The sequence below is a fragment of the Centruroides vittatus genome, unplaced genomic scaffold, assembly GCF_030686945.1.
Source record: "Centruroides vittatus isolate TY-2023 unplaced genomic scaffold, ASM3068694v2 scaffold_944, whole genome shotgun sequence".
Classification (NCBI taxonomy): Eukaryota; Metazoa; Arthropoda; class Arachnida; order Scorpiones; family Buthidae; genus Centruroides; species Centruroides vittatus.
The window spans coordinates 1,997,483-2,018,996 of record NW_027122722.1 but is presented as its reverse complement, the minus strand read 5'-3'; the positions used below and the strand labels follow the sequence as shown (position 1 = coordinate 2,018,996).

Below are 21,514 nucleotides of genomic sequence, written 5' to 3'. Positions count from 1 at the left end.
AATTCTACCATTATACATTGCTGGTAAGGGGGATAAAGGTAGGTCCTATGGATTAAATTGGAGATTGTAATGTTTTTTTTTTATATGTGCTGGGCTGAAAGGATGTAGCAAGACTTGTGAAGGTTAAACTGGTGATAAGCCTTAAATGAAATTGTCAGGATTTTAATGTATCATTCCTATTAGGCCTCAGCCAAATTAATGTCAAGAAAATGTAAGAGAAAGTGCAAAACAGTTGAAGAATATGAGAAATAACATTTAAGATGTTATATGATGATTACATCCAAATTCAAATAATTTTAAGTTATTTAGAGTGTTTAACTAGATTGGAAAAATTATTGGAGTATAAAATTCATTCCAATTCCTGTCAAACTTCATGGAATCTTTAGAATTAATTACACTCATACAATTCAACAAGATATGTATATATTTTAACAGCCTGAAGAGCAATGTTCTTTCAATTCTTTAATGATAATAGGATCATTCCAGCTGAAAAATTATTTGAGATTGATTGGTAAAGATGATGATGTAGGGAGTACTGCTTTAGTGTAATAGAAATTTCATGATCTAATGCCAATCATTTTTTTAATGATATAACTGTAGAACAAATACAATAAAATTGCTCTAATTTTGTAAGTTTCTGCAATATAAATGTTCATCATCTAAACCTTCATCTAGCTTCTCTAGTTTGTTTTTATCTAATCTTAAAATCTGCATTACAGTCTGACATCAACTGTAAGTTCCTTTCTGTACTCAGTGTAGCTACATATTTACCAGTGACTGTGAACTTTCTATCAATAGCTATTTCTGAATTTCTCTTTCATAATAAATAAATTTGGCTTCCTGAAGAAAGCAGTTTTATTTATATAATTTGATATGTTAATTGTGTTGTTTGAAGCTGAGGTCAGATGTTTGGTTAAAAACATTGTTTTTTTTCAATAAAAGAAGTGGCTAAATATAATGAATTGGCTACAATATAGTAAAAAAATAAGCCTTTAAAACCAGATTTATTTTAAAAAATTAACATTTTGACTGTGTTTATGCAATTATTACAATTTCAACATTCTAAACTTTAACAGATAATGGTCTCTTGGGATGGAACAGCCTTTATAGAAATATACTAGATCCATTTTAGAAGTAAGAGGTTAAGAAAGTTTTCCTAACCTCTTAATTCTGAAGAGTATTGCTTTATTCTAAGCATGTTTATAAAATGTCCCAGTAGTAGTAGTAGTATTCAAAGAAACTGCTTCTAATATCCCAGTATTACAGAACCCATTAATAGCAAGGTTGAGGCTGAAGTTTTAAATGTGAAAACGTGTATGTTGGACTCAGCGCTGCTTTCCTGTAAACCTAGAAGTTTGACAATGATGTTTGGGAAGTCAGTGGAATCATGCTTGGCATTCCAAACGCCATTGTCAAACTTCTAGGCTTACATGAAAGCGGCACTGAACGTCCGACGTACACGTTTTCGCGTTTAAAACTTCGGCCTCAACCTTGCTACTATGTAGTGAGATTCTTGTTTGGAAACTGTAGTTCATTATAGCCAACATTTTCAAACGATAAAGAATAATTTTTATTTTTGATCTAGCAAATTTTGTAGCCATATGAGCATTGCAATCTATACTGTAAAACAGATTTATGAAGGACAAAATTTCTATTTGCAGTTGTTTTTAGCATTTTACCCAAATTAATTTTTGCATTAGAAAAAACTGTAGAAAGACTTGCATCCAGTTGGGAGATTTTTAAGAAGGTTTAGTCAAAACAAAATTTTGATACTGGTACTGTCTGCAGATCAATTGATGAAAAACTTGACTAAGTTTAATGAAAAACCATGGCTTGAAATCTATGTGATCTAGCTGCAATAATGAGAAACAATCCCATAGTACTCCATTTAAAATGAAAGTTGTAATGATAAAGTTTGCACAACTAACATTAGTAAATGTCAAGCAAACATTTAGCAAATACAAGGCTCTTCTATGTGAGAACAGACAATGTTTACAAGTTGAAAATTTTTAAAAGTTCTATGTAATATATTACAATATGTAATTTTAAAAGTGCTTCAATTATGAGTTACAAAAAATTTATTAAATGTATCTACTTTGTTTTATAATAATGTTTTGTAGTACTTTTGATCATGCCTCTTTTTTAAATGTCATTTTTTGCTTGCTTTCTTTTTTGTCTTAGTGCCTAAAAGTTATGAGCCTTACTAATAATAAATAATAGCAGCCATGGAAATTGCATCACTCAAAATCCTATAAAAAAAATGTTTTTCTTTATTAAAGTATTATTTTGTTGCAGACCTGCAAGAAACTGTAAAGATTGCATTATCCATCATAATAAACACGAGAATGTTTTTATTGACTGATCAAAGTGTTCTGCAGCAAAGATTTTAGTAGAGTTTCTCATTTCGCGGTCTTTGCTTGTTCCAGGATCCTGGGATATAAATATTTTTAAATTATAAAAGATATTTTGAAATTGAATAATATAATTATTTTTCATTTTTAAAAGTAATTTAATACATTCTGCAACCTCCAAAACAAAAATAATAATGCTCTGTAAAATATATATTAAAATTACCTTTGAATTACCTGGAAATTTTTACAAATAGAAAAAATTTATTAAAATTTGTTGGAAACTGCTTACAACAAAAATGCCTTTGAATTGAGTTGAAAATTTTAAAAAAAATGAACTTAGATCAAACTTCTAACTTAGAAGGTAATTTTCATTTTTTAAATAAAACACAATACAAAATAATATAAAAATTTACAATAAGATTTTGAAAACCAAAGATGGCCAATACTCCAATCACTCAATCTGGTTATTATTTTAATAATGAACAGTCCCGCTAATGAAAATGCCCTTTCCAATTCAATGGATGTGGGTGGAACTGTCTTTAATGCATTTAAGGGAAGACAAATGTTGTATTTTTTCATCCGTAGCTTGGAAGATTTCTAGTTCATTTTCGAGATGCATTGCAGTACTTCTTTTGCTCTCAAGTATTCTTGATTTGTCTACCTTGGCTGCTTTAATAGTGGTATCAAGCTCATAGCCCGATAATTCGGCATTCGTTTGGCTTTAATAATTGGTTTTATGTAGAAAAACTTCATACTTCACTCGTTTCTATCCTTGCCCTATTTGCATAACCTGACATAATGCAGTTAATGAAGCTACTGGGCATAGTTAAAATTAAGATAGCATCAGCTCAATTATTCAAGATATTACAGGTTCTGACAAGTAAAGAATTTTCAGAGTCTTGCCACAAACGCGCATTGATTATTGACAATTTGTGAGATGTCATAACAAACGAAATTTTAAAAACTAATAAGCAGGCTTAAAATTAATAAGTACAAATGAATTCTGACAGTTTGAGTTAATTTTACTTTCTATTTGCAAAATTTTCTCAACCTTAACACAAAAAAAGAAAAAAGTGAACTTTTTAAGAAATTTGTGGTATTTCCTGGGATGAGAAGAATTTCCTGGAATATTTCCTGGGTTAAAAAAACAGCCAGGATCCCATTTGAGAAACCCTAGTTTCTAGTGATGTTTTTTAAATCTATTGATATAAAAATCCATCTGCAGGTGGTTCATTTCTATAAGCAAAAGGAAAGTTTTTGACAGTTAGCACTATGTAAAAAGTCTGTAATTGTTATTTTGAATTCTGAAAATTTATTCTGTTATGAAATTGCACAGAGGGATCATTATCATTAAATAGCAATTGTGCATTTGTTACAACAGAAATATGAATATGGCAACATTGAAAGAAAAACTAGATTAGGAGGTAAATGTGCAAGTACACTTTGCCAGGGTAGAATGACGACTACGTGTTTTAGCCTATGAGAACATACTGCTAGTTTTTAAACTGAAAGGAAAACTGGGAAGTCCAGGAAGTATAAAAGTAAGTGCATGAACTGTGCAATGTTATTTATGAAACGTGGGTTTAAAAGCTTACTGTCAATGAAAGAAGTTATGCACAAGATGCACTGACAATGATATATCTGGGCTAAACAGCTAGTAATGGTACTAGGATTTTCATTCTTTGAGGGAAAAGATAGGATAGAACACTTTTAGTGGTGCAGATGTTATCTGCACGTTTTATCATCATAGTAATTTTTAAAATAGAGAGATTGATTTGCAGTAAGGCATACAGGCAGAAAAAACATTTAGTGAGAACACACAATTACTTGGCAAACATTTAACTCGTGTTTAAAGAGACCATAAAAACTGCTATACTCTGATTCTTAACTAGCCATCACAAAACACTGCTTTATTTAAAATGTAAGATGCCGACTTTTAGAGGCAACAGTTAATTGCATGTCAGGAAAACCTAGAACTGATTGTATGTGGGTGATGATGATGGAGGCAAGGATGACACATGTCATTACAAAACCGTTTATTTTTGACATAAAACAAATTTATACCATGAACAAAATAGACTGCCTTGAGGATCAGGTGCTGGATATGATGATCTTTGATTGTGTAGGGTTGCTCCACAGTCGATGATGATGGTAAGGATGTGGCCTTGGGGCAGAGACGTCATAGGTGAGATGGTCTTCTTCTCCACGAATCTTTGAAGGTCAAGTTAGTTCAGATGAGATCTGTCAGATAAGTTAGAACAGTTTGGAGAGGATGCGACACACTGGTCAACCACTGCCAAAATTGGAGGAGAACCGACGTCTTGACTTTGAGATTCGGGGGTTTTATATGATTTTTCCCTTGAATCTTGCCTTTTGATTGGTTCTCTATTCCCTTCCTCATTTCCCAATTGGACTCCCTTTTTGTTTCTAGGTGAAACCCGAGACTTGTTCGGGTCACGAGAAAGGTCCATTTTGTGGTGTCTGTTTGATACCTTTTTATCGACTCTGACTGGATTTTGTTTATAAATCCATAGGTCGTGTGCTCATAATTCAGCCTGTTGTTTCTATTTTCTGTCAATTTTTGGATTTTAATGACTATGCGTGATGTTTTCTTAACCGTTTAATCTTTCCCCTTTTTGACTTTTTAACCCAGAATTGACTATTTCTGAATGCTTGTGTCAGAGTCCCATCTTCTCCAGCCAACATTTTACCTGATCCATTACGTCAGTCATTTTTACATTTGTTTTAACAACAACAGTTTTATTTTTTTCCCTCTTACATAATTAACATGACCTTTAGTCTGATTTGACAATAGCATTTTTGCTTTTAACATGTAAAAATTAAGTTTTAGTTTTGACCTGTTCTGGAACCTCGTGAGAGAGAGACTTTCAAATATATACAAAGCACAATTATCCTATAAACAAAGCACTTTCAGAGCTGTTTTCCATCCTTCAGGGTTTTTAATCATTCATAAAAGGGTTTTTATCATTCATCAAATTCTTTACATCAAACCCCTTTTTTCTTAATTACTGTTATTTCTAAAATCAAACACAAAAAGAATGTTATGGCTTGAAGATTCATCCAATGCCAATGGGCAACTGTAATCTTTCAAATGCTGAATACTTTGTCTTTAAATTTCTTCAACCAAGAATAAATTGGAGAGACACTTAATGGTGTTTTTCTGTACTTTTCTCTCAGTTTTCAGCTCTTTCCTGTATTGTCACCATTTTTAAGTCAGCAAGCTGCTAGCACCATTATAAACATTTTCATTAAGAAAACTTTGAGTTATTCTTTCTTTCACTGCAAACTGCATTTCAATAGACCACTTTATTTTTGTATGTTATGAATTTGTATATTAATAGATCTTTCTTGGACATTTTGTATTGTAGATTAATGTAACATACAAAATGGTCACATAATGTGTGGCACTGATAAATTCTCTTGGTATGATTTTTTAAGTGTGCTAGTGAAAATCCATCTTCAGACATTTCCAAACAAGTGGGGAAAGTTAAAGTATCATACACTGTTATATGTCAATGTTCTACATAGTTAAAGTTAGTCCTAATTTCCAATATCCAACAAATACAGGCCCAACACTGGAATTCCAAAATGACATCTCCACCTGTACTATTAAAATCAGTATATCCCCAGCATATACAAGCACCTGTCCATTTCCACAGTTTTCCAAAAACTGACATTTTCTCTGTATAATTAGTTCTTTGGATGTTTTTTCTTTATCGAAAAAAGCACAGTCTCCATTTCTGGCAGCATCATGTTGCATCAGCTAATTTTCCATTTTACTCTACTATGTGATTGAATTATTGCAGTGTTCAAGTTTGTGCAGTGAATCATCTGAGAAATTAAATAAAAATTGTGTTTGTTTTCAGCACCATTGAGTGAAGGGAGAGCTTGGGATTTTTCCCAAGGCCTTGGAGAAAACTTAAGGGCCTGTAGTGATTCTTACTCCTATAAAATTAACATTATTTTTACTAACAGAAAATAAAATCTCTCATAATAATACTAATACTTTTACTATAATAATAACACCTAATACTTTTTTAATAGTCTACATGTTTTATTTATTCAAAACACAAAAGGCTAAAGGAGTCTACTCTACCTGGGCTCCATATAAGGTCTTGATGGCCTTGTTTATTTGAGTGAATTAGTGTTATCTAGAATTCATAAACTCATTCCATAGAACAGTAGTGTGATTGGATTTTCAAAAGGTGGCATATCCATGATTGAAACTTCAGAACCCAATATGTACTGTACATACATCTCTGATTTTTTTTAAATTTATTTATTTCTAGCTGCTGGCAATTTTGTCTATGCATGATTGTGGCACTGTATTCGTGCTTACTAATAAAAAAAGAAATCAGAATTTTATCTCTGCCAGAATCTTCTACGTATTTTTTTCATTTTTTTTCTTTTGAAATTGTTTATCATAGAGATGTCATTTACTGGTATTCAGTGCCTCATATGATATAGGCATATGGTATACGATAAATATCTATTTTATGAGTCATAATTTATTGTTAGACTTAAATGTAAGAAGTTAAGTTTGATTGTTATATTTTAGTCTATTAAATGGTTTTAAAAGTTATTTGAATTTTTGATTTATTCATTGTTAAATGGCAAATTGCACTTATAAAAATTCTGTTATTATTTTAGGATTTGATCCACGTCCACATTTGGCTAACTTCCATCCAATAGCTGGAGCAACACCACCACCTCCACCATTACAACATCCAGAAGATCAAAAGTCAAAAGTTGCTAATCGGAATACAGGAGTTAAACCACAATCACAGACAACAAATAATGATTTTTCTGCCGGAAGAAATCTTGCTCCTGCTGTTCCAACTTCTGTAGCTTATTCAGTAGATACTGGAAAAATTCCCTCAGGTACAATTGAAAAGCAAGAACCAGAAGCTTTAAAGGATAAACTTTGGCCTTGCCCATCTTGTAAGGTCCCCTTTAAAGCAGCTTCAGAATTACAAGCCCATCTTTCAGCTCATACTAAGGGAGAGAAAACAGTACCTTGTGAGATCTGTGGGAAGCTTTTTGCATCTGTAGAAAGAGTACGTATTCACATCAGAGCAGCCCATGGTGAAAAATCATGTTCCTGTGACATTTGTGGCAGTGGATTTAGTTATCGATGTAAGCTATTGGACCATATGAGGACCCACACTGGAGATAAACCATTTCATTGCGACATTTGTGGTAAGAGCTTCTCCCAGAAGAATCATCTGACACGCCATTCCATGATACACACAGGAGAAAGACCCTATCCATGTGACTTCTGTGGCAGAGGATTCTACAGGAAGGACAAGCTGACAAGACATAGGCGGATCCATACAGGTGAGAAACCTTATGCATGTTTAGCCTGTGGTAAAGCTTTCTACCGCCGAGATAAATTAACGCGTCACATTAAAATGCACAGTGGGGAAAAGCCTTTTGCGTGTGGCATCTGTGGAAAAAGATTTATTGAAGAAAGAGATCTGAAGCGACATAAATGCTCCTCTCGACACTTGCACAATTCCAGTGGCCCCAAGCACAACACGGCACAACAGAGCTCTGGGACAAGGCGGAACCAACCGCAGCAGCAACAGCAGCAGCACCAGCAACAACCTCACCAGCACCACCAGCAACTCCAGCCCCATCACCAGCAACAGCAACCCCATCATCACCAGCAGCAACAGCAAGCTCAGCCCCAGCACCACCAGCCCCAACCCCAGCAACAGCAGCCTCAACCTCAGTCTCAATCCCAGCCTCCACCATTTCAGAACCTCAGCCTTCAAACCTGACTGGCAAGGTGCACCGTCTGGGGTGCACTGAGTGGATGGTCAGTCTTCAATGGGCAGCTGTAATCACCTCACCTCTCAGGCAGGCCCTTTTTTATTTTTTATTTTGGTAGTTTATGTTTTCAAAGGAACAAATTTCAATAAACTAGTGTTTACATAAATTTTATGGTCATCTACAAAATACACAATTGTTGAATGTGTATTTTTATAAAGCATAGTTTATGCACTGTTAATACTCATTGATTCTGGAATATCCAGTAACTTCAAAGCATGAGTGATGGACTGAAAATAAGGCCTGAAGTATAAGAAAATACAGCTGCCCACAATTAGCATTTTCTGAAAATAGCTGAGTCTGGATATCTATATATCTAGACAGGGTAGGCATTATAACTTTTTTATCTCAAAATTTAGGAGATTGCATTTCAGAAGCTAAAATTATTATAATAATGAAAAATTACAAAATCTTCCATATTCTTTAATATGGATAAAATCTCAATCTATCAGCATTTTATTCAATTGTTGTATTTTTATTATTATTTTTTTTTATCAGAGTGAATTTTGTTTTGTCTTGTTAATTATATGAATGTATTTTTTCTCTTTTATTGAAATTTTTTAGAAGTTTTGTTATATTATCATTTCTTTAAAAAAATCATTGATTAATGTATAACTTTCTTGTTGTTGCATCATTTTATAAACTAAAGTTGACCGTAGTGGTTGTGACACATTTTATCTTTTGTATGTAAAGGAGTTGGAACTTTTTGTTTGTTTGTTGTAATATTATATACATACATACTTACCTTTTTTCATGAACAACAGCCAGAGATGACCAGGGAAATTTTACAAATGAAGAATTAAAAAATGTATATTAAGCTCCATTTCAAGAAAATGTGGTTTCAGAATTGTTCTGTACCATATATTTTAAAATAATTTGGAGTGGATATTAATTATGTAGCTGTATATACTCATGTAAACTGTGGAGCCTTGTATACAGCGTTATTCAAAGATCCAAATTACAATTTAAAAAGTGCAGATGAAGAACTACTATTTTAGAGAATCTGGCAAAAAAAATGATAATGAGGAGTTGATTACACAAATGTTAATATAATCTCTGGTAGTGTCATAATTTTTTTTATTGTGCCATTGTTGTAGGGAACGGGTGTATAATGCTTGTAGGTCCATATTTTTGTATTATGTAAGTTGGTGTATAAAGAAGTCAACTTTAGGCAGTTTTTAATCTTGAATCATGCAGTTAGGTTAGTTTATAATTATTGTTAAAGCAAAAAAAAAAAAACAATTTAGAATGCCAAATATACTTTGGGTGTTCACAATGGTGTTCCCTTTCTTCTCTAAGGAATCTTTTTGAATATTCTTAAACTGTGATCAGAATCTATGTTTGGGATTTATTAAAGTTTAAAGGAAATGAAACCCAATTATTTTTATTTTCAAAGTCAAGATTTTAACTACTATTAAATTGTTGTTTATTGTAGTTTCCAGACATCTATCTCTCAATGCTTTCCTGTTTCTTTATTATTGACAAAAGGTAAGTATTATTAATAGGAAAGATTTATTGCTATGAAATATCATGACTACATGTATTTATATATTTTTCTTTTTATTGTTATTAATACTTTGTATTTCAAGTGATTATTTTATATAAATAAATATATATATATATACATATATATAAAATTTTGTTATAATATTTAGTATATAAATATATATAAAAATTATTGTTAAAATATGCTACTGATCCCACCGCAATGCTTTCCCCAGATCTGTTGTTTGTGAAATTAAATTGCAAATTGCGCTAACTTTTATTTTTATTTTTGGATTAGAATTACAATTATTTTTGTATTAATATTACCATAATTATTACTAAATTATTGAATTTTTATTATTATTATTATTATCATTATTATTATTATTATTATTATAGTGATTTGATTTTATACATAAATCTTTTTAAAATAATTTCAATTATAATTGTTAATAAAATTTTGCTTTTATGTGAAGAATTTGAGAGAAATTATTAATATGTTAAGATATTTTGATGTATTTTAAAAATCTGTTGATAAAATTTTCCCTCCATATAATATCTATATAGCAGTTAACAAATTCTTCAAATATGTTCAGTTTTTTGTATTTAGAAGTTCAGTTAAAAGAAGAAAAATAAAAGACTTATGGTGAGTTATTCTTTGTGTATATATATATATATTATTATTTATTGTTTAGTTTTAAAATATGTTTATATATCACCTCTGATTATTTTAATACTTCAGTTAGATTTTTAAAAAAAAAAGCAGGAAAGTATTGAGTGATATTGTTTGGAAATTCTGCTCTCTTACAACTGAAAAAAATTAGATATTTTAATTGCTTGCTACCAATACTGATTCTTTTCTTTTTAAATGAGATTTTAACTATTTGAGTTTTAGAAAAGAAATTTATTTCATAATTTTTGAAATGAATTTTGTTCTGATAACTAAATGTTAGCTTATTAGTTAGTAAGGATATTAAATTTGATTAAAAAAATTAACTATTTAGCATTGTTGGCACTATGCCATTAGTATTTAGTGTGCCAATTCCAGCTTGATATGGCAATGTAAAAATTCTTTATTCTCAAATTGTACAAAAATAAATTTAAAAGAATACCTCATAAACTTTATATATTGTTATTGTGTATATGCCAAGCCAAGCAAAATATTGTTCTTTTATAATATGTTTTATAAAAGTATTCTGGTCGTTTTTCAGGTAAAATATAAGACACTGTGCGACAACGGACTTGCAGCCGGCGGACTTCGTTTGACAGAATTGTGGATATTTAAAAGAAAAATGGATTTTATTGGATAAAGGAGAAGCCATGGGATATCATGGGTTAAGTACTTGGTCATAATTTTATGATGCCAAACAATGATACTATTTTATTGCAATTTGAAGTTTTGTTTTATTTAAATGGCATGTTAATTTTTTTTATACATAAATGTTGCATTTTTATTAAATGAGTGAGAAAAACAATTTAATGTACATTGCCTCCATTATGTTGAATGCCCAAATATACATTGTTTTATGAATGTATCATATAATAATTATATATTTGAGGCAAAAACGTAAAAGCGCAATTGTTTTGCTCAGTAAAATATCTTTATTGTAAACTCTTTATTATATTTTAAAAATTTGACATATAAATTTATTTACCTCTCACAATGCATGCAGTTTTTTCTTATTTTGCTAATAGAAAAATCTTTTATATATACTAAATTGAATCACACAGTTTTAAAAATTTATTTAATTAAAATAGAATTTCTTAATACTTTTATTTTCTCTTGTTTTACTAACAGAATGATATTGATTTCTTACGTAAATATTTAAAGTAATATTTGATTTGTAAACCTTTTTGGATTTTACGTCAAGCTGGGGTGGGCTTGCCACGCTGCTGCACCGTCCCAGGCCAACAAGTTCGTTGTTGCACAGTTGCAGAAATAGTAATTTCTTCGCATGATATTTTTTCAATTTGACTATCATTTCCTGTTATCATTTATCTATTATTTTAACTTTGAGAATGTTTAAGACTTGCCATGTCCTGTGATTTTTCAAGTTGTAGAATATTGTAATTTGATATGAAAAATATGTTTGTGTAAAAAATTTACAATACAATAAATGGAAAGACATGTAACTAAAAAGATAATGAAGAATTAACAACAAAACAAATTTTTTTTGTTGTATTTACTAATGTTTTGCTGTTTTTTTTAACAATTTGATGTGTATATTGTTTAAAAGAAACTTGATTTGCTTTGGCAATATTAGTAGAAAAAAGATTCATGCAAATCATGTGTAGCATGTAGAAGTGCAGTTGTTTCTTGACAGAATAAAGTGTGCCTACTCTTAAAGTTTTGCCTGAATTTTCTTTCACTTACTGAAATTTTGTCAATTTTGAAGATATGAAAAATTTAGTTATTAATCATAATTATTAAGTTGAATGCATTAAAACAAAAGTTACAAAAAATTATATATAATTTAATAATTATTTTGGATATTAATTTTATGCTGCTTTCTGATTTTCACTACTTTGACAAAACTGTTTCTGATATATTATATACACACAAATTTTGTAAATTACAAAATGTTATAAATACAAGATGCTGAATTTATATTATTCTGGATATATTTATATGTTTTAATAAAATATGCTGTTCTAATTAAACAAAACTTTTCACGGTAGCATTTTACACATTCATTATTTAAGAATTTAAAAGATTTTTCTCTTTTAAAACTAATAAACTTTAAAGCATAAAAGACTAATTTCTTATACATATGCAGAAAGTACAAATTATTCCTGAGTAGTTTCAATGTACACTTAAATATATCTGCATCAAATATATATTCTAAATTATCTGTTAACTTGTTTTTATTTATCAAAATTTTTGAATTTTTTTTATTATATACATAAGGACAAATTTGAGCTATGGAGCTATTTGAGCTTTTTGAGCTATATGAATAATTTCTGATCTTATCATTCTGTGATCATAAAATTTTATGATAGTAAATAAATTTTTTTATTCATGCTAAATTTTGTTTTTCTTTAAAATAACTATAATCTTAATAATATGATTTTTTTAATATTATGATTTTATATACTTTCAGAACATGGTAAGAACATATATTTTTCTCACCAACACAAATTAATCTGCAGCTTTAAATGTTACATTATATTTATCATGAAATAAATAACAAAAAATTTTACTTTTAACAATTTAGAAAACATATTTGGTACTTTATATATTATTCACGTATACAAAGCACCATATATATAATAACTGTTCTTTCTACGTATAAAATATATTTTCTTGTATCTCATATATAGTACATTTTAAAAAGTTGTGTGTATATGTTATTACCAATAGATATTTTATTTCAGTTTGAATGATATTTTCAGTTACAGCATTTTTATCAAATTTAAAAAAATAATAATATTATTATTATTATTATATTTAATATATAAACTTTTTTCGGATAGTTTTATTTCTTTGTTTTATGAGAAATGAAAATAAACATTGCATGATTTTTCTGTTTTAAAGTGTTCAATGTTCTTAAATGGCAAACAGCATGTCTTAAACAGATTAAATTCAAATACAAAACAAATCTCAGTATCAAATATAAAGAATGTTAAGTATAAAAATAAACAAATACAGTAAATGTAAAAGTAATTACAATAAATAAGATTATGTAAGTAATATCCAAATTAAACCACAAAATGTGCCAACATAAACAATCTAGAAAGTGTTAAAAATAACAAAATCCAATAAAATTATCACCAGTTAGTCAACTCAACTCACCAAAAACCTTATTTTTTAATTAAAATTTTAAACCAGCTTGTAGAAGCATTTGGTGCATTAGGTAGTCTTAAATAAAACAACCCTTAGACTCTTAACACTCAAATCCAAGGGTCTAGGTCAGAACTTCTGTTTTTGATGTTCAACAGAATATCTTTTGATATTGCAATTACCAATACGTCTTGAGTGGATTTTGAACCAAGTAAGATGATTGAAGACCCTTCCCATTTGATGTCTTGACTTTTGTCCATTGCTTCCCATGCCAATGCAGTAGTACCTTTAATAATAATGTGTTCCTCCAGCTGTGTATCAAGAGAACAGAATGTGCTACTTAGTTTTACATGTCTTCAAATCTCAATGAAACTTTGTACTGTACAGTTCATGCATATCTTCTTATTCATTGGTGTTGGCATCTTCTAATTCTAATGAAGTCAAAATGAATTTGTTGTCATATACAGTTCAACTCAATAAGTCATGTTTAAATAACTTAGAGAGCAATGACAGCTGCTTTCATCTCTTGCTGTCATCCAGTATTCTGTTGTTATATTTGGTTCCTTATTGTGATCTGATAATTTGATCAATGCCAAATGATGTACACTGCACTAGATGAACCAAGCACTTTTTGACTTGTACTCCAAGCACTTAGTTCCTATAATGTACTGTGAAAACAAACTGTGTAAGAATCTCCAAATAAAGCAGTTCTGTTTTGTGATTGGTTGAGAGTCAGAGGGCAAAGATTGGTTTCATATATTAGCACTGCATGTGTTATACAAAATATTGATAGAGTTGCTTGATGTCATTTCATATCAGGGCTGCTGTGTCAGAGTCAGAATTAAATTTGTTTCTAGAGGAGTCAGTCCATAAAAATGAACCAACTACAATTTCAACTGCTATTTTCTTTAAATTATATACAGTGGGTGATTGATTAATGAACATAATCTGTTCCAAGACTTTGTTCGCTATCTGAAATGTTCGTTAACCGATTATCGATTTACCGTAGGTTTTTATGGGAATTTGATTAATTTATTCTGGAGACTCCAAAAAATAAAAAATATAAATAAACATAGTAAGAAAGTATATATGTAATAATAAAAATGCATATACATGGTCTTTTGCATTTTTATTAGATGTTTTTTCCATTTGTGGGGGTTAAAGAATCTGTCTGATGTCAATTACTTTTCTCTCTTTTTCACGATTTTTCAGAAGTAATTAATAGCATTGTAATTGTAGAGATCTCCAAGCTTATTAACCTCATTTTGGTTTGGATGCCATTTGGATGCCTGTTGTTCTGACATCCTCTTCACTTCTTCAAAAGATCTTTAATTGCTTGAGACTTCTTGATATATCTTTCATAGCTAAGATTGTGTTTACGTAGACCTGTTCAAGCCATACTGCCTAGCAACATCAGACATCTTCTGCCCACTCTCTACCTTGGCTATTATATCTAGTTTGGTTTCTACAGTGAGCACAGTTCTTGACACTCCACTCTTTTTACGCTCCATAATATTATCAGTTTCTTTTTTAAATAATAAGTTCAGAAAAGCACTTACAAAAATTTAGAGGACAGAAATCAACTACCCACAAAAAATTATTTAAATGCAAGGCCCGGATAAAATTTGAAATTTGGTATTAAAACATTAACAAATATCCAATGGGACAGTTAAACTCTCGCCTTTCGTAAATAAAAACAGACACAAAACTTAACAAGTACTCATCTGACACGAAGACTATAAAAAACTATTTGTCAGAAAGGTAAACAAAAAGCTGGAATTACAAGGAGTTTCAAAATTCGGAGGAATACTATCTGATTGGTATCGGGTTGCGCATCGATATCAATCTCTCCAGAGCTCCAAAAAGTTTTGAATTGTCACCTGGAGACAAGGGAAGACCAATCGATATTCACTATTTTGTGTCGCTTCTTTTTCTGTATGTTCTGTGAGGTGTTCGTTGTTCGAACATAAAAATCTTTTGCAAAAGTGTTATCTGATCACCCACTGTACTTTATACAGGGTGTCCAAAAAGTTACTGTTCAATGAGAAATTTGTAATGATATTAAAGTTATATGCATGCAAGACATGTAAGTTGTATTAATATGTCCTGCATTTCCACTTTCCAATAAATGGCATTGCTTACTTATAGGTATTCTGGTTTTTGGAAGACTTCTTTTTCCTAATTGTATAATTTTCCATGGAAACTGGCCTGCTAGGTCTTCAGACCTCATTCCCCTGGATTTTGGGGCTTCTGGGGACATTCAAGAATTTGCTGTAGGAGAAACTGCAATAACATGTAAAACTTTTATGAAAACTTTATTTAAACTTTTTCCCCACTGCACAGTAACTTTACAGACACCCTGTAATAGGTTAACATTCCTATTAAGAGTTTATCTTGCATTATAGGAGCCTTCTGTAATGCAAGGTCTTATTTTGAGAAGATTCCCCAACTTTATGATCTTTCTTTGTATATTATTCATTTTGTCTTCTTTTCAGAAATGTATATTCAAATACATTTTCTTTAAAAATTTAGAATTAGAATTAGCTATTTCAAAAGATTCATACAAAATAGCTAAGAAGACTCACAAGGAGAGGGCCAGACATTCAGGTTTTCAGTTCAAACAAAATTTGGTGAGTATGTAGCCCTAAACACAAACAGCTTATCATCTAAATAATAGGACCCACTTCTCAAGCATTTCTTAAAAATGGTCCTCTGAAAATTCGGTGTTTAGTTTGTGTTTGGAAGTATTGCTTCTTCTTGGAACAACGATGGCTGAGTGGATAAGATGCTAAGCACTGGAGCTGCTTGATGTAAGTTTGAACCATTGCAATTTTAGCTTGTTTTTAATGTGTAACATCATTATTTTATTATTTTACTATATCATTAGCATTATTATTGTTGTTATTATTTCTCACATTTAAAGCTTATAAAACAAGAAATTAAAAATTATGACAGCATTTCCTGTTTAGTAAAAATGAAGTTTCTGTAGATTTAACTCTTATATCATTAAATAAAATATTTATTTCTTTGTGTATTTTCAGATAGGTGATATTGTCATATTTGAACTGTAGCAAACATAAGTGCATGAGGAAATTGTCCATAACATTAACAATTAAAAAAAACACTGTGACTATAATACCTTATTTTCATATCAAACTTGTCTTTTTCATCTATGAGCAATGACGTCTTAAACTTATTCACTTGTGTTGACATATTATGTAGTCACAAGTGAAAATATGTGAAAATAAATATGAAGAAATAAAATTTTTATTAAACGGCAGAAAAGAGTTAAATCTTCAAAGACTTCTTTTTCGCTAAACAAGAAATGACATAAGGTTTAAAGCTTGTTTTATGAGCTTTAAATATAAGGAATAATAATACAGTAGTAACATTGCTAATGATACAGTAAAATAATAAAATAATGATGTTATACATTAAAATAAACTAAAATTGTGATGGTTCAAACCTACTTTGAACAGCTCCAGTGCTTAACATCTTATCCACTTGGCCATCACCATTCCAAGAAGAGGCAAAACTTCAAACACACAAGCTAAACACTGAATTTTCAGAGACCTGGTTTTAGGAAATGCTTGAGAAGTGGGTCTTATTATTTGGACAAGGAGCTATTTATGTTTAAGACTACATGCTCACCAAGTTCGTTCTAATCAGAAACCTGAATGTCTGTCTCTCTCCTTGTCAGCCTAAATGTAGTATTTTTGGATACTCTACCCATAACCATTGACACACAAAATGTTGTGTGTCCATCTATCTATGTATGGTTGAATATGATGATGATAGTGGTGATAATGAAAAACTCTGAAAAAAAAAAAAAAGATAAGTACTTTCAGTTTTGATAGGAATGCTGATGATTTATATAAAAAATGCTTAATAAGTAGCCCAATGATTCACTTGGTACTGATGAAATGTTGTTTTGGTTAATATTATCAAAGTATATATTAAATTATTATTTAGAGGTAGCAGTCTGAGTTGGGCCTTCTAAAATTCTGCGTTGGAGTGGGGAGCATGGTCTACCGAATCCATGGACCTAATCATGTGAAACAACTATAGATTTTTCACATGTTCTTTGCACATGTTGTGTGAATGGCATAGTCAATCATAAGAAGAAGGTCATAAGGATAAGGAATGCTCTTATTCACATCTTTAACGAAATAAGAATGAATAGCTGACAGCTATCTCCTAAGTCAAAAGAACTTATATACAATGAGCCCAGCTTATTCTATAGATTAATTGATAAGGTTGAATTTCATAAATACTTATTCTGTAGTTTAAACCATTGGTGCCTAAACTTTTAGATTAGTGGCCAAATTACACAAGTTGTAGGTAGGTGGGCCACAAAATATTTGTATATGTTAGCCAAATTTGAGAATGTTGCTCATTTCATAAAGTAGGCAAAAATTTGTGTAATTTGTGAAATAGGCAGCAGATGTACTGATTTCGGGAATTTGCTAATTCTGTGAATTTAGTGAGAATATTGCCAATCACATCAAATAATAATAGTGCATCATTATAGTAAATTTATGAACTTATGGCATTGATTTTACATGAGTTCTGTGTTTGTTGCTTTAATTTTGAACATTGTTGTATTCAGTGGTGATATTCGAAATATTTAACAAGGGGTTCACTAGCAGAAAATTTTTCCCTGACAATCACCGACAAATGAAATGGAAGTTTTGAATAGAAATAAATACAATACCTTTTCTTGCAACCATATATCTAACAATCAGTGGGCAGGTACCGTTAACGTAACGAGCCATGGGTGAAGGGCAGGTAACGTTAATATTTTAGGGCTGTCGACCCTTTTTTTTTTTTTTAGGCAGGGGTAATCTTTACCGCGAAATGGCGCTTCTGGAAATACACGTGTCATCATCTTTCGAGATACATTATACTTTTTCTTTCGCTGTCCATAGCCCCAACACGTGTTCCACAGCCATCTTGTATTATCTCGCGAGCGTGAGATTGTGGGATCTCTCTTACCACTGGATCTACTTTCAAGAACTCTCTTGAATCGATCTCGATTAAACCTCGATTGAAACGGTCGAGAGAGATCGCACCAAGACATACTCCCTGACCTTGCTCACAATCTAGATTGAAATGCTCGGTACGAACGGGGTATAAGGCTCTAGTTTAGTAGTATTACAGAAGTATAATACGCATATTTTAATATATTTTTTAAAAAAAAACAAACCCACTGAGAAATGTTCCGTGTGTTTAACAAGGTTCGGGAAACTGAAAATTTTAACAACGGGTTCGGCCGAACCTGTGCGAACCCGCCGAATATCACCACTGGTTGTATTATAGATACTGTACTTAAACCTAATCTAGCATTTAATGTACCTGTACATCAATATTCAAATACCCTAATTTTCTATTTCATATTCAACTTATGAAATTGGCAAATCAACTGCTGATTTCACAAATTAGGCAGAATTTTGCCTGTTCACAAAATGAGCAACATTCTTGAATTTGTCATAATGTATGCAAAAAGTAGACATATTTCTATCATTTATAAGACACATCTCTTATTTTGACACACATATTATGTTATGTGATTGTAGGACTGATTAATGCATGATGTAATTTGGGTGCCACTGGTTTAAACAGTAATGCATAAAACTAGCCGTATTCTACCCAGTGCCGTAACTAGGGCAGTGCTCAGGCACAGGGCGTAGACCCTGGGGGAGGGGCGCAGAAATGACCTGTACCTGATGTGTCGAGTTCCGTTCCATGCAGTCCGGCAGCCCACATTGTGGATGTTAAGAAACCAAAAATGGGTAAGGTTAAGGAAGTATGCAGCAAAAATTCAAATGTTATTTTTACAACTTATGTATGTGAATAGTTTTTTCCCGCAATGAATTTAGTAAAAATTAAAACAAGAAACCGGCTAACAGACACATCGAAACTAGAGTAGGTACTCTAATCAAAACTAATTTAAAACTAGTAGTGACGAATATTTAACCAAATATTTTTAATATATTACGTTTACATTAGTTCCAGAAGCTAAATTAAGTATACCTATGCTAATTTATAATTATATATGAATAAATAATTCTGATTTACCAACATTTTTTTTCTCTTTCTCTTGTATGCAGTTCGCATCAGTTCAAAAGTCTTAAAATGCGGCCCTTACATAGAAAAAGGTTGCCCATCACCCGGTCTAGGGTCCATTCGTATTCGTTTGTTCGATAAGCCAGTAAAAACCGTATACTTCTTTAAATGTATTTTTAATAGATTATCTGACGTACTTAATAAATAAGAAAGTTCAATATAATTACCTCCGTTATTAGATTCAATAAATTCCCTCTAAATGCCAATTCTCGCTTTGAGAAAAAACATATAACATTTATTAATTTAGATATATCTATTAATCGTAATTATCTCGTTATAATTTTCAATATTTATTTTATATTGTCTACCAATGTTAAATTCTATTCCGCTTCGATTTCCAAATTGCTTCAATTTTACGAAAGAATCGTCATTCGTCACAAATTTTATCGTCAAAATGTCGAAATTTTTTGTCGACGTATTTATATTTAATTTTGGCATTGGTCTTTCTCTTTTAATAATATTTTCTTTTTCATTATACGGTCTTGAGCCAAAACTTTTTAAAATAAATTTTTGAATCACTAGCCACGATATAAGGGCTAAAATTAAAATTATCAGAAAAACTTACTTGGTAAAACAAAATGTGTGACGAATATACATGCGTAGTACAAAAAATTCTTCAATTGTGCGAATATACTTTTAAAGAAACTTATAATTAAATATAACTTTGTGAAGAAACATACATAAAAATAACAAAATATTCTTTACTTTTTAAATTTTAAAACAATCCACTTAGTGAAATAGCTCCCTACGAGTGGCTAATGAATGGAATCAGAGACGGTCCAAGTAGTGTCTGATTCCATTCAGGTCCAGGTAAAAAGTCAAAAGGTGTGTGCGTGCCAAATCCCGAGGGTGCCGATACCGGTCAATGTCAAATGCCTCTTTTGTCGCATCACTAGTATATATCAAAGGACGCGACAGGGTTGTTGTAGATTTTAAACGTTTCTCACCATAGCTGTAAAAACCTAAATATGTTAAACTTAACAGGTTGTCCGTCGTTTGTTTTCTAACTAATTCGTTTTAGGACCGAGTGTTCACGGAAATTTCCAAAATTTACAACTTTTCGGTCACTCTCGTTGAACTGGAAAAATTTGTCTTTATTACATCTAATATTATGAAGAGAACAGACCCCACTGTACTCGACAAGAGATTGGTTCAATTAAGCTTCTTAAACAGAAGCTTAATTGAACCAATCTCTTGTCGAGAACCAAAGTAAAATTTCGGCTTTTTCATCGGGGTTTTATTTATGTTTCTAATTCCCTAATCGCTTAATTATTTAACTACTACTTAAGTAGAAATAAGTTGAAACTAGTTACTTTGTACTCGAATATCTGTAGTCTTGGGAAAGAAGCGGAAAGAAATTTTTATGACAACCGATACATAAATCGTAAATTTAAGGAAAATAAATTCTAGAGCTTTTTCTGTACCATTGTACGTCTCATTCATTAAATTTGGTTGTAAATGATGCTGCCAAAGTAACAGTTAATTTTTTAACACTGTACTAGAATTGTACACGTTTTTTTCTGCATCCCCTTACAGATGGGACATACTAAATCGTAATATCACCGGTTTAACATTGAAATTCGTAAGTAATATAAGATGGGAGGGCGGAATAAACGCGAAATAAATATATCAAATATTTTAATGGATTTTTTTTAAACTTTAAAATGGATTTTTTAAACAAATATTTTAATGGATTTTTTTAAACTATACAGAATATCATAAAAACATGCCAGTAACTCCTATCGGTTGAATTAAGTTATAAATCTAGTCTAGGGTGGGCAACCTTTTTTATAACATGGGCCAGAATAAATTTTACGTTTTTTCTGCTGGCCGTACTAGTTAATTGACGCCTTCTTGTGACTTGTAATTTTTTTAGTCTGCAAATATGAAATAAATAAATAAAAAGTTAATTACTACA

At 30.8% G+C, this 21,514-nt stretch overlaps 1 protein-coding gene across 4 annotated transcripts in view; it reads left to right on the top strand.

Moving 5' to 3' along the window:
- The window catches only part of LOC136990501 (zinc finger protein 2-like), a 65,360-nt gene extending 53,324 nt beyond the window's left edge, over nucleotides 1-12,036 (top strand). Inside the window, exons 3-5 of one of the 4 annotated variants that reach the window (XM_067288899.1) lie at nucleotides 7,023-7,709; nucleotides 7,894-8,234; nucleotides 10,901-12,036. In XM_067288899.1, the coding sequence (XP_067145000.1) occupies nucleotides 7,023-7,709; nucleotides 7,894-8,186 (980 nt within the window). In that variant the 3' untranslated portion in view covers nucleotides 8,187-8,234; nucleotides 10,901-12,036. Of the gene's footprint in view, nucleotides 1-7,022; nucleotides 10,336-10,900 lie in introns of all 4 variants that reach the window. The other 3 variants (XM_067288897.1, XM_067288896.1, XM_067288895.1) reach the window with 3 other exon arrangements.
- Nucleotides 12,037-21,514: the final 9,478 nt, after the last annotated feature.